The sequence below is a fragment of the Salvelinus sp. IW2-2015 genome, unplaced genomic scaffold, assembly GCF_002910315.2.
Source record: "Salvelinus sp. IW2-2015 unplaced genomic scaffold, ASM291031v2 Un_scaffold4255, whole genome shotgun sequence".
NCBI lineage: Eukaryota > Metazoa > Chordata > Actinopteri > Salmoniformes > Salmonidae > Salvelinus > Salvelinus sp. IW2-2015.
Window position 1 is genome coordinate 2,246 of NW_019945526.1, and position 15,098 is coordinate 17,343.

The 15,098-nt window shown below is 41.8% G+C and overlaps 2 protein-coding genes across 2 annotated transcripts in view; both read left to right on the forward strand.

Moving 5' to 3' along the window:
- Window positions 1–812: 812 nt before the first annotated feature.
- On the forward strand, window positions 813–5,720 carry LOC112077079 (zinc finger protein 658B-like). Its single transcript, XM_070441560.1, has 2 exons — window positions 813–1,473; window positions 4,497–5,720. The coding sequence occupies exons 1-2, from the start codon at window positions 869–871 to the stop codon at window positions 5,362–5,364; spliced, it is 1,473 nt and encodes a 490-aa protein (XP_070297661.1). The 5' UTR covers window positions 813–868; the 3' UTR covers window positions 5,365–5,720.
- Window positions 5,721–13,704: 7,984 nt separating this feature from the next.
- Window positions 13,705–15,098, forward strand: part of LOC139026263 (zinc finger protein 180-like) — a 17,906-nt gene continuing 16,512 nt past the window's right edge. Inside the window, exons 1-2 of the mRNA XM_070441559.1 lie at window positions 13,705–13,816; window positions 13,858–13,923. Of these exons, the coding sequence (XP_070297660.1) occupies window positions 13,705–13,816; window positions 13,858–13,923 (178 nt within the window). The remainder of the gene's footprint in view (window positions 13,817–13,857; window positions 13,924–15,098) is intronic.

The following is a 15,098-nucleotide window of genomic DNA, read 5'->3' on the forward strand; positions in this document are numbered from 1 at the left end:
CCAGTATGCTCCTATTAAGCCCAGTATGCATTGAAACACATGAGATAACTGTTTTATCACCTAATATTCAATCAACTGAGCATCAATTATTATTTTTCCTTCAGATTTAAGTTGATTAAATACTCCAAACTACAGTTGCATATTATTCATAGTGATCCTTTATATTAAATCATTAAGAACAACTAGAAACCTCTGTTCTCTCTGCAACATGTTTGGAGTAGACGGGTAGTTGTTTATGCAGAGAGAGAAGAAGAAAATCAGGGTTGAAGGATATCAGGGGGGGAGATAGAAGATCTACAAGTGGTGGGCAAACAAATGAAGGACAAGAAGATGACTACTGGCCGACTACTCRTGGCAGTTAGTTGTTAGGTTGTTGTCCTTCCTTCATCCATTCTGTTTATTGGGGTGTTTCACCACCTGTACCTCTCTAATACAAGAGTAGATTAGAGAGATGAGGGAGATTGGAAACAGGCTTTAGAAAGACAAGTTGAGCTAATTAACAGCAATAGGAGTACAGCAAATGTTAACCAGCTTTCAGATAATTCATTAAAAGTTGTTTGTGTTATGGTCGTTGTGCATGGCAGCTGCAGGATCAATATTCACCTTTTGTAATATGGGATGAAGCCTGAGCTGGAATGTGAAGCTAACTGAAGCTGGCTAGCTTTAGAAAACCCTGACTAGATCTCTCTAGTGTCGTAGTATACATCTCAGAACCYCAAATATAAGCTTGTAATTTTAAACAAACACTGTATAGTCACAAAACATCCATGTTTAGTACTAAACAAAATACTTTTTGTCTTTGGCAGGAGCAAGACCAGACTCTCACTCGGACAGCGGACAGAGTACTTCAGGGCAACCAGACCCAAAGATGGCCAAACCAGCGAGACCACACCACTGCTCCCATTGTGGAAAGAGTTTTATTAATTTAAGGAGCCTAAAAGTTCATGAAAGAGTACACACAGGAGAAAAGCCTTTCCACTGCTCACAGTGTGGAAAGAGTTTTACTCAGTTAGGGAATCTGAAAATGCATGAGAGAATACACACAGGAGAGAAGCATTTCCACTGCTCCCTGTGTGGAAAGAGTTTTACCCAGTTAGTTGCCGTGAAAACACATGAGCGAATACACACAGGAGAGAAGCCTTTTCACTGCTCCCTGTGTGGAAAGAGTTTTACCCAGTTAGGGGCCCTGAAAACACATGAGAGAACACACACTGGAGAGAAGAATTTCCACTGCTCCCTGTGTAGAAAGAGTTTTACCCAGTTAGGGGCCCTGAAAAAACACGAGAGGACACATACAAGAGAGAAGCATTTCCACTGCTCCCTGTGTGAAAAGACWTTTACCCAGTTAGGGTCCATGAAAACGCATGAGAGGACACACACTGGAGAGAAGCTATATCACTGCTCCCAGTGTCAAAATACTTTTTCCACATTAAGGGACCTGAAATCACATGAAAGAACCCACTTAGTAGAGAGGCAGAGGCCGTTCCAATGCTCTCAGTGTGGAAAGAGATTCATCCAGTCATCACATTCTGAACGATCAAGTAAGACAAACAACACACAGGGAAAAACTTTCCAATGCTCTCAGTGTGAAAAGGGTTTTCAGGTTAAGCACACTAAAAACCATAAGAGTACACACAGGAGATCAGCATTTCCAATGCTCCAGTGTGAAAAAAAACGGTTTGTACACCTGAAAATATATCCATTAAACACTATTGATGAATTTATTGGGGGGATTGCACTGAGTACGAGTACAACCCAGGGATAACGCGTTAAAGGGAATGACTTGTTCAACGTGGTCTCGTTGAAATAAACTCAATACCACAAGACAACAAGATAAATATATCTTTCCTCCAGTGTGTAAAGGTATTTACCTAGTTGGGAACCTGTAAGACCACGAGGGAACAAACACCGGGGAGATGCCTTACCACTGCTCCCAGTGTGGAAAGAGTTTTTTTCACATCTCATAACACACACAGTGCTCCACACTTTTTGGGGGGACTGGAAGGTGTTTTTCTGGGTTCGTTCGGTCATGAAAATCTGGGGAAAAGTCATTGATTTGTTTTGTGTTTTCCAGGCCTGGGAAAGTTTTGGAAAGGATCAAATCTGAAATTTTCAAAAGAAATGGAAATTAATTTAATAACTTATGTTAGCCATTTATTTAGGCATAGTTTGTTATATTTTTATTAATCACATACAAATCACATATCAACCAGGATCAGAATGCTTTAATGCCGTGTAACCGCATCACTGCACGTTGCACTGTGGAGTGGCCGCTCAAGGGGAGAGAGACAGTAGCATGTTGCAGCAGCAGGTTGGCCTATAGAATATGAGAGAACGACTAACTAGGTAGCCAATTCAAAACATATATTGTAACTGGCTAGTTATCAATTTAGCTTTAGATAACTAGCATGAATAAATGCTATCTGGTAACTTTTTAGCTGTTAGCATTATTCATGCTAGTTTTCTATCTGGTTAACTGTTTAGCTGTTAGCATTTATTCATGCTAGTTACTGTTTTAGCTGTTAGCATTATTCATGCTAGTTATCTATCTGTTAACTGTTTAGCTTGTTAGCATTTTTCATGCTAGTTAACTTGTTTGGTGTTAGATTATTCATGCTAGTTAACTGTTTAGCTGTTGATTTATTCATGCTAGTTATCTATCTGGTTAACTGTTTTAGCTGTTAGCATTTATTCATGCTAGTTAACTGTTTAGCTGTTAGCATTTATTCATGCTAGTTATCTATCTGTAACTGTCTTTAGCTGTTAGCATTTATTCATGCTAGTTAACTGTTTAGCTGTTAGCATTTATTCATGTATTATCTATCTGGTTAACTGTTTAGCTGTTAGATTTATTCATGCTAGTTAACTGTTAGGTGTTAGCATTTATTCATGCTAGTTAACTGTTTACCTGTTAGCATTTATTCATGGTTTCGTCATGTCCAAAAACTTTCACCGACACTTGCGAGTTAAGGCCATGCAAAGTTTATAAACTTTTTTTGACATTATCTTAAACAGTTTTTTGTTGTTGTTGTAGCAAACAAATGATTCACTTCGCCATTGTATTAGTTTAGGATTCTGGTGAATCGATCATGTGAATCAAAATAATCCATTTGTGAATCACGAGGAAAAACCTGCCGTAATGATCTATTATCTAATTCTTCAATCTCAATAAATGTTATTCATCTTATATATTCTGTATGTATTTCTTCCTCCAATATGATAATGAGTGGTGTCAAGCCAATGTCTGTCTGTGTGTGGTATTAACACACATTGGTTGATCAATGTCACAGGCTTTGCTCGATTGCTTGCTTTTGCACAATAGTAGAGTTTGTGGTTTGCCTTCAAAATAAAAAGTCCACATTTTGAAACTGAAGCAAACAGATTCATATCGTGGAATCAAACCATATTTGGACTAGATCATGTTTGGAATGTTGTATAAATACAACAAAGACAATCATTTGTTAATTTACCCCCCCCCCAAAAAATTAATTTCAGTTTTGAAATCGCACTGTGGATGTATTAGACTTCATAGAACATTGTACAGCCTTGCCTATGGATCTGAGGTCCATGAAATGTTCACAACTGAGTTGATTTCCCATAGTCAAAGTCCTGCAATAAGAGATACGAGGCTAATAGTTGTGTAAACTATACATAGTTGTGTTCTGTGGTTGTCACTGAGTAGGCTGATACCTATGGATCTTAGGTCCATTAAATGTTTAGAGTTTACACAAATATTAGCATCGTAGCTCTTATTGCATTACTTTGACTATGGGAAATCACTTCCCAATTCCATAGGTAAGGCTGTACATGGCTATATGAATGTCCAATATGCACAATGGACTGACTGGGGAGGTTGTGTTCTGTGGTTGTCACTGCGTAGGCTGATACTCCATTTCATTGATCCACAATCCCATAGTCAAGGCTGTGCAGTGAAATATAAGAATGCCCACAATGCAATTCTAAAACTGACGGCCTTGCTGAGGAGATTGTGTTCTGTTCTCATGTCTGACGGCCTTGCTGAGGAGATTGTGTTCCGTTCTCATGCCTGGCGGCCTTGGTGAGGAGATTGTGGTCCGTTCTCATGTCTGACGGCCTTGGTGAGGAGATTGTGGTCCGTTCTCATGTCTGATGACCTTGGTGAGGAGATTGTGTTCCGTTCTCATGCCTGACGGCCTTGGTGAGGAGATTGTGTTCTGTTCTCATGCCTGACGGCCTTGGTGAGGTGATTGTGGTCCGTTCTCATGTCTGATGACCTTGGTGAGGAGATTGTGGTCCGTTCTCATGCCTGATGACCTTGGTGAGGAGATAGTGCTGTTTCACACAATCTCCTCCCCACCAGATGGTCACATGACAACAGAGGTCAAGTTAAATGACCTGAAGGATCTCGCCACTGTCTCCTCCTTTATCGGTGATCTAGATTGCCATTCAGATCAACCTCCCCTTTCCCCAGATTATTATTATTATTACATTACCTTTCANATGGCCAAACCAGCGAGACCACACCACTGCTCCCATTGTGGAAAGAGTTTTATTAATTTAAGGAGCCTAAAAGTTCATGAAAGAGTACACACAGGAGAAAAGCCTTTCCACTGCTCACAGTGTGGAAAGAGTTTTACTCAGTTAGGGAATCTGAAAATGCATGAGAGAATACACACAGGAGAGAAGCCTTTCCACTGCTCCCTGTGTGGAAAGAGTTTTACCCAGTTAGTTGCCGTGAAAACACATGAGAGGACACACACAGGAGAGAAGCATTTCCACTGCACCCTGTGTGGAAAGAGTTTTACCCGGATAGGGTCCCTGAAAACACATGAGCGAATACACACAGGAGAGAAGCCTTTTCACTGCTCCCTGTGTGGAAAGAGTTTTACCCAGTTAGGGGCCCTGAAAACACATGAGAGAACACACACTGGAGAGAAGAATTTCCACTGCTCCCTGTGTAGAAAGAGTTTTACCCAGTTAGGGGCCCTGAAAAAACACGAGAGGACACATACAAGAGAGAAGCATTTCCACTGCTCCCTGTGTGAAAAGACTTTTACCCAGTTAGGGTCCATGAAAACGCATGAGAGGACACACACTGGAGAGAAGCTATATCACTGCTCCCAGTGTCAAAATTCTTTTTCCACATTAAGGGACCTGAAATCACATGAAAGAATCCACTTAGTAGAGAAGCAGAGGCCGTTTCAATGCTCTCAGTGTGGAAAGAGATTCATCCAGTCATCACATCTGAAAGATCACACGACAACACACACAGGAGAAAAACCGTTCCAATGCTCTCAGTGTGAAAAGGGTTTTACCAGGTTAAGCACACTAAAAACACATAAGAGTACACACAGGACATCAGCATTTCCAATGCTCCCAGTGTGAAAAAAACGGTTTGTACACCTGAAAATGCATCCATTAACAACTATTGATTAATTTATTGGGGGGGAAAATGCACTGAGTACGAGGACAACCCAGGGGATAACGCGTTAAAGTGAAAATGACTTGTTTCCAACGTGGTCCTCGATGAAATAAACTCAATACAGACAATACACAAGATAAATATATTTTCCTCCCAGTGTGGAAAGGTATTTACCTAGTTAGGGAACCTGTAAGACCACGAGGGAACAAACACCGGGGAGATGCCTTACCACTGCTCCCAGTGTGGAAAGAGATTTTTCACATCTCATAACACACACAGTGCTCCCACACTTTTTTTTCTGTGTTCGTTCGGTCATGAAAATCTGGGGAAAAGTCATGGATTTGGTGTTGTTGTTGTGTTGTTGTGTTTTCCAGGCCTGGTAAAGTTTTGGAAAAGGATCAAATTGATTTTTTTTAAAAAAGTCAATGGAAATTAATTTAATAACTTCTGTTAGCCATTTATTTAGGCATAGTTTGTAAATATTTTATTAATCACATACAAATCACCATATCAACCAGGATCAGAATTCTTTAATGCTGTGTGACCGCATCACCTGCACATTGCACTGTGGAGTGGCCCTCAAGGGGAGCGAGACAGTAGCACATTGCAGCAGCAGGTTGGCCTATAGAATATGAGAGAACAGACTAACTAGGTAGCCAATTTAAAACATATATTGTAACCTGGCTAGTTATCAATTTAGCTTTTAGATAACTAGCATGAATAAATGCTATCTGGTTAACTCTTTAGCTGTTAGCATTTATTCATGCTAGTTTTCTATCTGGTTAACTGTTTAGCTGTTAGCATTTATTCATGCTAGTTATCTATCTGGTTAACTGTTTAGCTGTTAGCATTTATTCATGCTAGTTAACTGTTTAGCTGTTAGCATTTATTCATGCTAGTTATCTATCTGGTTAACTGTTTAGCTGTTAGCATTTATTCATGCTAGTTAACAGTTTAGCTGTTAGCATTTATTCATGCTAGTTAACTGTTTAGCTGTTAGCATTTATTCATGCTCGTTAACTGTTTAGCTGTTAGCATTTATTCATGCTAGTTAACTGTTTAGCTGTTAGCATTTATTCATGGTTTCGTCATGTGCCAAAAACTTTCCACCGACACTTGCGAGTTAAGGCCATGCAAAGTTTCTAAACTTTTTTTGGACGATTCATTTAAACTGTTTTTCTGTTGTTGTTGCAAACAAATGATTCACTTCGCCATTGTATTAGTTAGGATTCTGGTGAATCGAATCATGTGAATCAAAAATAATCCATTTGTGAATCACGAGGACAAAACCTGCCGTAATTATCTATTATCTAATTCTTCAATCTCCAATAAATGTTATTCATCTTATTTATGTATTTCTTCCTCCAATATGATAATGAGGGGGTGTCAAGCCAATGTCTGTCTGTGTGTGGTATCTAACACACCATTGGTTGATCAATGTCACAGGGCTTTGCTCGATTGCTTGCTTTTGCACAATAGTAGAGTTTGTGGTTTGCCTTCAAAATAAAAGTGCCACATTTGAAACTGAAGCAAACAGATTCATATCGTGGAATCACTCCATATTGACCAGATCATGTTTGGAATGTTGTATAAATACAACAAAAGACAATCATTTGTTAATTTACTCCCCCCCCCAAAAATGTAATCAGTTGAAATCGCACTGTGGATGTATTAGACTTCATAGAACATTGTACAGCCTTGTCTATGGATCTGAGGTCCATGAAATGTTCACAACTGAGTTGATTTCCCACAGTCAAAGTCCTGCAATAAGACCTACGAGGCTAATAGTTGTGTAAACTATACATAGTTGTGTTCTGGGTTGTTACTGCGTGGGCTGATACCCCATTTCATTGATCCACAATCCCATAGTCAAGGCTGTGCAGTGAAATATAAGAATGCCCACAATGCAATTCTAAAAGTCTATACATTCACAGTGTGATTTCAACTGATTTGTCTTTTTTTGTCAAATTAACTCATTTTGTTGAATTTATGTAACACAATTCCAAAGTTCAGTATTATCTGGACCAAATATGGCAATGATACCTCTATTGCATCTGTTGCAGGTGCTCTCCCATAATAATGCAGTGATGTCCCGTCCCACGAAGACCCCCGCGTCACCACCAGCTGCAGTCCCTGTTGGATGACACTATGATGAAGTACTGTATAGCTCTGTTCTCATGTCTAATGACCTTGGTGAGGAGATGTGTTCCGTTCTCATGCCCGACGGCCTTGGTGAGGAGATTGTGTTCTGTTCTCATGCCTGACGGCCTTGGTGAGGAGATTGTGTTTCTGTTCTCATGCCTGACGGCCTTGGTGAGGAGATTGTGTTCTGTTCTCATGTCTAATGACCTTGGTGAGGAGATTGTGTTCCGTTCTCATGCCTGACGGCCTTGCTGAGGAGATTGTGGTCTGTTCTCATGCCTGACGGCCTTGGTGAGGAGATTTGGTTCCGTTCTCATGCCTGACGCCTTGGTGAGGAGATTGTGGTCTGTTCTCATGCCTGACGACCTTGGTGAGGAGATTGTGGTCTGTTCTCATGCCTGACGGCCTTGCTGAGGAGATTGTGGTCCGTTCTCATGCGCTGATGACCTTGGTGAGGAGATTGTGGTCCGTTCTCATGCCTGATGACCTTGCTGAGGAGATTGTGTTCCGTTCTCATGCCTGACGGCCTTGGTGAGGAGATTGTGTGAAACAGCAGTATCTCCTCCCACCAGATGTCACATGACCACAGAGGTCAAGTTAAATGACCTGAAGGATCTCACCACTGCTCCTCTTTATTGGGATCCCAGATTGCCCATTCAGATCAACTCCCTTCCCAGATTATTATATATTACATTACCTTCAGATCAACCTCCCCTTTCCCCAGATTATTATTATTACATTACCTTTCAGGAGTTCCATTTAGATCAACCTCCCCTTTCCCCAGATTATTATTATTATTACATTACCTTTCAGGAGTTTCATTCAGATCAACCTCACCTTTCCCCAGATTATTATTATTATTACATTACCTTTCAGGAGTTACATTCAGACCACCCCTTTCTGTGTAAAATGCCAATTTCCCAGAAACCAGAGGGTTTTAAATTCTGTCTGAGAACTCCTCAGATGTATGGTAATGCTTATGGTTTCCATGGCATCAAAGGGGGTCATTATGGTCAAACAGTTCTATTTTTGTTTCATCAGACCAGAGGACATTTCTCCAAAAAGTACGATCTTTGTCCCCATGTCCATTTGCAAACCGTAGTCTAGCTTTTTTTATGGCGGTTTTGGTGCAGTGGCGAGGGATATACCTCGCTATATAAGAGACATGGATCCATTTACTCTGGGAGCTCCTTCCCTGACTGAGATCAGAGAGGGATCTACCTCGCTATATAAGAGACATGGAACCATTTACTCTGGGAGATCCTTCCCTGACTGAGATCAGAGAGGGATCTACCTCGCTATATAAGAGACATGGAACCATTTACTCTGGGAGATCCTTCCCTGACTGAGATGAGAGAGGGATCTACCTCGCTATATAAGAGACATGGAACCATTTACTCTGGGAGATCCTTCCCTGACTGAGATCAGAGAGGGATCTACCTCGCAGCTGCTCGATTCAATATGTTTTTGTATTATATTTTAAATATTCTCTGTCTTAATCTTTGGATTGAGTTTTCAGCACATTACTGTTGTAGCACAATCCTTTGTAGAACAAAAAAATGCATTCACACACTAACTATAGAAATGGGTTTATAATACAAGACCTATTCACCGGGATTAGAATAAAATGTTTGGTCTTTGTGCAACATTTACACAAAATGGCAATGAACGATAATAYATACAGTGATATACAGCCTTGTAGGTTCAGTCATGTAACAGAATGGACAGTACCCGGGGGAATACATGCAAACTCAGCAACAGTCCAAACACCTTCCATCAATGGAAATAGATTGTCAGCTCCTATTTATTTATTTGTGTGTCCCTGTAGAGTCACTCCCCCTTCTCCACCATCCACCTCTACCTTTTTCAGTCTCATAAAAGACACACTGTTGGAGCTCCCTCCAATGCCCTGTGCCAGGTACAGGGAAAACACGTTGGCTAGGAGGTAGGTATTTTCCTGCAACTCCTGTACAGATGGCTGTTGGGGCCTTGTTTCAGCGGCTGGTGGCAGAANTTCCCCAGATTATTATTATTACATTACCTTTCAGGAGTTCCATTCAGACCAACCTCCCCTTTCCCCAGATTATTATTATTATTACATTACCTTTCAGGAGTTACATTCAGACCACCCCTTTCTTTGTAAAATGCCAACTTCCCAGAAACCAGAGGGTTTTAAATTCTGTCTGAGAACTCCTCAGATGTATGGTAATGCTTATGGTTTCCATGGCATCAAAGGGGGTCATTATGGTCAAACAGTTCTATTTTTGTTTCATCAGACCAGAGGACATTTCTCCAAAAAGTACGATCTTTGTCCCCATGTGCATTTGCAAACCGTAGTCTGGCTTTTTTTATGGCGGTTTTGGTGCATATAAGAGACATGGAACCATTTACTCTGGGAGCTCCTTCCCTGACTGAGATCAGAGAGGGATCTACCTCGCAGCTGCTCGATTCAATATTTTTTTGTATTATATCTTAAACATTCTCTGTCTTAATCTTTGGATTGAGTTTTCACTACATTACTGTTGTAGCGCAATCCTTTGTAGAACAAAAAAATACATTCACACACTAACTATAGGTTTATAATACAAGATACAAGGTTTATAATACAAGACCTATTCACCGCGATTAGAATAAAATGTTTGGTCTTTGTGCAACATTTACACAAAATGGCAATGAACGATAATACATACAGTGATATACAGCCTTGTACGTTCAGTCATGTAACAGAATGGACAGTACCCGGGGGAATACATGCAGACTCAGCAACAGTCCAAACACCTTCCATCAATGGAAATAGATTGTCAGCTCCTATTTATTTATTTGTGTGTCCCTGTAGAGTCACTCCCCCTTCTCCACCATCCACCTCTACCTTTTTCAGTCTCATAAAAGGCAGACTGTTGGAGCTCCCTCCAATGCCCTGTGCCAGGTACAGGGAAAACACGTTGGCTAGGCAGTAGGTATTTTCCTGCAACTCCTGTACAGATGGCTGTTGGGGCCTTGTTTCAGCGGCTGGTGGCAGAACATGTACAGATGGCTGTTGGGGCCTTGTTTCAGCGGCGGTGCCAAAACCTGTACAGATGGCTGTTGGGGCCTTGTTTCAGCGGCTGGTGGCAGAACATGTACAGATGGCTGTTGGGGCCTTGTTTCAGCGCGCTGGTGGCAGAAACTGTACAGATGGCTGTGGGGCCTTGTTTCAGCGGCTGGTGGCAGAACATGTACAGATGGCTGTTGGGGCCTTGTTTCAGCGGCTGGTGGCAGAAACTGTACAAGATGGCTTGTGGGCCTTGTTTCAGCGCTGGTGGCAGAAACTGTACAGATGGCTGTCGGGGCCTTGTTTCAGCGGCTGGTGGCAGAACACTGTACAGATGGCTGTTGGGGCCTTGTTTCAGCGGCTGGTGGCAGAAACTGTACAGATGGCTGTTGGGGCCTTGTTTCCAGCGGCTTGGTGGCAGAACATGTACAGACGGCCGGAGGGATGCTGCTCTGAGGATGTTCTCTTTCCTCTGTTGGCTTCTTCCTCACGGCCTCCCTCTGCTTCAAAGGCCTCCAGCTCCCATTGAAAGTTGGCAGTGGCAGTAAAATCCTCAAATGGTTTTTGTTGAATTAGTGATGCCTTCTGCTGTGGCAGGGGGGGCGTGACTGGGACACTGACCGTTTCACACAGTAATATAATACCACAGCTGTGTGTCTCTAGGAGCTTCTCTGGGCTGGTGTTAAGAGCAGAGCAGATCCACCCACTTCAGGATCTCTTCCTCCCCGTGGTGCTTGACCAGTAGGACATCACTGTCAGCTCTAATGGGCTCTGTCCATTGGCCGTGGTCCAAGATGAAGACGGGAACCTCATCTCTTGATGGGCTCAGTGGAGAAGCTTGTCAAGGGCAGTGGTGGTGTGGCTGGCAGAGGTGTGCTCAGCAAATCTGAAATATTATTTTCACGACAAAGTCTTACCTATACACCAGGGAACAACTGGATTCAGCTGCGGGACGATTTGTTTTCTGGAATGGATGGCGCGGGGCCGGAGCATAATTACAAATAATTTGTAGACTGCAAAATGACCCAAGAGGCCCAAACGGATAGTTTGACCAAAAATGTATAATTTAAAACCTTGCTTACATTTGATATACAATCACATGTCTCTCTATTATCCATTGGAATACTTGGGAAAGATTGTCTCACATTAAAATCACTTGGAGCTGATTTCCTGGTGTTTTTACAGTAATAAAAAAAAGATAAATATATAGAAAAAATTTTGCTCTGAAAACTTGGGGGGTCAAATAAAACCAGGCCCGCTGGCCGCCAGTTGGGGAACCCTGCTATACACGGACCTAAATGACTTAGTGCCTCTGCACACATAAGTATGTGTGTGATGTCATTTTAATTACCTGAATCAGGTAGGAACTCTTCGGATGGATTATCTTCAAATTAAATCAAATTTGATTGGTCAGATACACATATTTAGCAGCTGTTATTGCGGGTGTAGCGAAATGCTTGTGTTCCTAGCTCCAACAGTGCAGTAGTATCTAACAATTCACAACAATACACTCACATTTTTAAGTAAAATAATGGAATTAAGAAATATATAAATATTAGGACAAGCAATGCCGGAGTGGCATTGAGTAGAATACAGTATATACATATGAAATTAATAAAACAGTGTGTAAACATTATTAAAGTGACCAGTGTTCCATTATTAATGTGACCAGTGATTCCATGTCTATGTACATAGGGCACCAGCCTCTAAGGTGCAGGGATGAGTACCGGGTGGTAGCCGGCTAGTGACTAAGTCCAGGGCAGGGTACTGGGTGGAGGGCTGGCTAGTGATGGCTATTTAACAGTCTGATGGCCTTGAGATAGAAGCTGTTTTTCAGTCTCTCGGTCCCAGCTTTGATGCACCTGTACTGACTTTGCTTTCTGGATGATAACGGGGTGAACAGGCTGTGGTTCGGTGGTTGATGGCCTTGGTCTTTTTGGCCTTCCTGTGACATCGGGTGCTGTAGGTGTCCTGCAGGGCAGCCAGTGTGCCCCCGGTGATGCGTTGGGCAGACCGCACCACCCTCTGGAGAGCCCTGCGGTTGCGGACGGTGCTGTTGCCGTACCAGGCGGTGATACCACGCAACGGAATGCTCTCAATTGTGCTTTGTTAAAGTTTGTGATGTTCTTGGGGGCCAAGCCAAACTTTTTCAGCCCCACTGTCTGTGTGGGTCGACCATGTCAGATTGTCAGTGATGTGTACGCCGAGGAACTTGAAGCTTTCCGCCTTCTCCACTGTGGTCCCATTGATGTGGATGGGGGGTGCTCCCTCTGCTGTCTCCTGAAGTCCACAATCAGCTCCTTCGTTTTGTTAACAAAGGAGAAATTCTCACTAACAGGGATGGAAACTAATGTGCAATAAATCAGCTTTTTTGTGCATATGGAACATTTCTGATATCTTTTATTTCAGCTCATGAAACACGGAACCAACACTTTACGCGTTGTGTTTATATTTTTATTCAGTTTATATGTATTTATATTCAGCTTCTATATATGTGTTTAGGAAAGTATTACCTGTAAGAAGTAAGAGAAAACATATCAGTTCATTATATATTTTAGCCAAATTAAACAATGTAGTTAATATTTTCCCTAACTGCGGTACCCACTCCAGTCAACAGATGGGGATGTGAGTCTTTCAGGTGACGGCTCCTTGCGTGACGTATAATCTAGTGGACGGGACGGGACGGGACACTTCTTCAACAAGGACAACAGGCTACTGATTAAACCACCTCGGTTGTTTGCTAGCAAACATAAAACCGGTAAAATTTAGACAATTTGTGTGTATATTAACCTCAGTGTTTTAAACACACTGTCTGCGAATTTACTAGTTACTCTATTTACTTTAATATTTACGTTGTCAGCTAGCTAGCAGTTTTAGTTAGCCTTGCACTAGGCTAGTCTAACGTTCCCGGACCATGAGTTCACTACCTACTCCCCACCTGCTAAAGAAGAGGAGGTCTGCTGGACAGAGAAAGAAGCTCCCGTGAAAGAGAAGGAAGAGGAAGGCTGTCACAGTTAAAAAGGAAGTAGAGGGTGAGGCTGTTACGGTGAAAAGGAAGACGTTTCAGTGAAAGAAGAGGTGGATGTTACTGTCGAAGAAAGAGAAGACGCGTTCAGAGTGAAAGAGGAGGATGTTACAGTCAAAGAAGAGGCTGCAGTTGAAAAAGAAAGAGGAGGAGAATGAGATTACTGTCACAGTGAAAGAGGAGGAAGACGAGAAGAATGAAGATCTGATTAACACCAGTAAGAATGAAGATCTGATTAACACCAGTGAGAATGACATCTGATTAACACCAGTGAGAATAGACATCTGATTAACACCAGTGAGAATGGACATCTGATTAACACACGTGAGTACTATCTTAAAAACACAAATCAATGTGTGGTTATAAAGGGGCATTCCACTGAAGTTGTATACTTCAATGTGTACTCTACTGTGGGAATTATTAAAGGCTACAATGTAAGATGTGTACGCCATTAAACAGTGGGCCACTAACAAAAACACAAACAATGGATCGAATGCATCCAATGACATTGATTGAAATACTGTAGTCATCAATATTTATTATTATAGAGCTCTGCTCAGCCTATAAACATGACATTATCTATTATTATAGAGCTCTGCTCAGCCAAAAGACATGGCATTATCTATTATTAAAGAGCACTGCTCAGCCTATAAACATGACATTATCTATTATTATAGAGCTCTGCTCAGTCTAAAACATGACATTATCTATTATTATAGAGCTCTGCTCAGCCTAAAGACATGACATTATCTATTATTATAGAGCTCTGCTCAGCCTATAAACATGACTATCTATTATTATAGAGCTCTGCTCAGTCTAAAACATGACATTATCTATTATTATAGAGCTCTGCTCAGCCTGAAGACATGACATTATCTATTATTATAGAGCTCTGCTCAGCCTAAAGACATGACATTATCTATTATTATAGAGCTCTGCTCAGTCTATAAACATGGCATTATCTATTATTATAGAGCTCTGCTCAGCCTGAAGACATGACATTATCTAGTATTATAGAGCTCTGTTCAGCCTGAAGACATGACATTATCTAGTATTATAGAGCTCTGCTGTAACCATGACATGTTGAAACTCCACATTATTGATATTATTATGACTGTTTCTTTTTTTTTGTGACCAAACTTTTATTTTGTTACAAACAAACAAAAAATCTGACTGGGTTTACAGATACAAAAACAATCAAAGAGTTGCATAAAAAGATAACCAACCCGTTACCCCTCAGTCCCCACCCGCTCCGGTAACACCCCTTTGCACCAACTGGGCCTGCCCCCCCCCCCCCCCCCCCCCCCCCCGCCTGTAACACCCATTCACCACGGCGCCCTTAGCCCCCCCCCCCCCCCCCCCCCCCTGTAACACCCCTTCACCACGCGGCCTGACCCCCCCCCCCCCTGTAACACCCCTTCACATGGGCCTGAAAGCAAAGAAAGTACCAAAGTCTAAATAACTGGCATTGTATGGTGTGGGCTTTAGCAGATGATTGC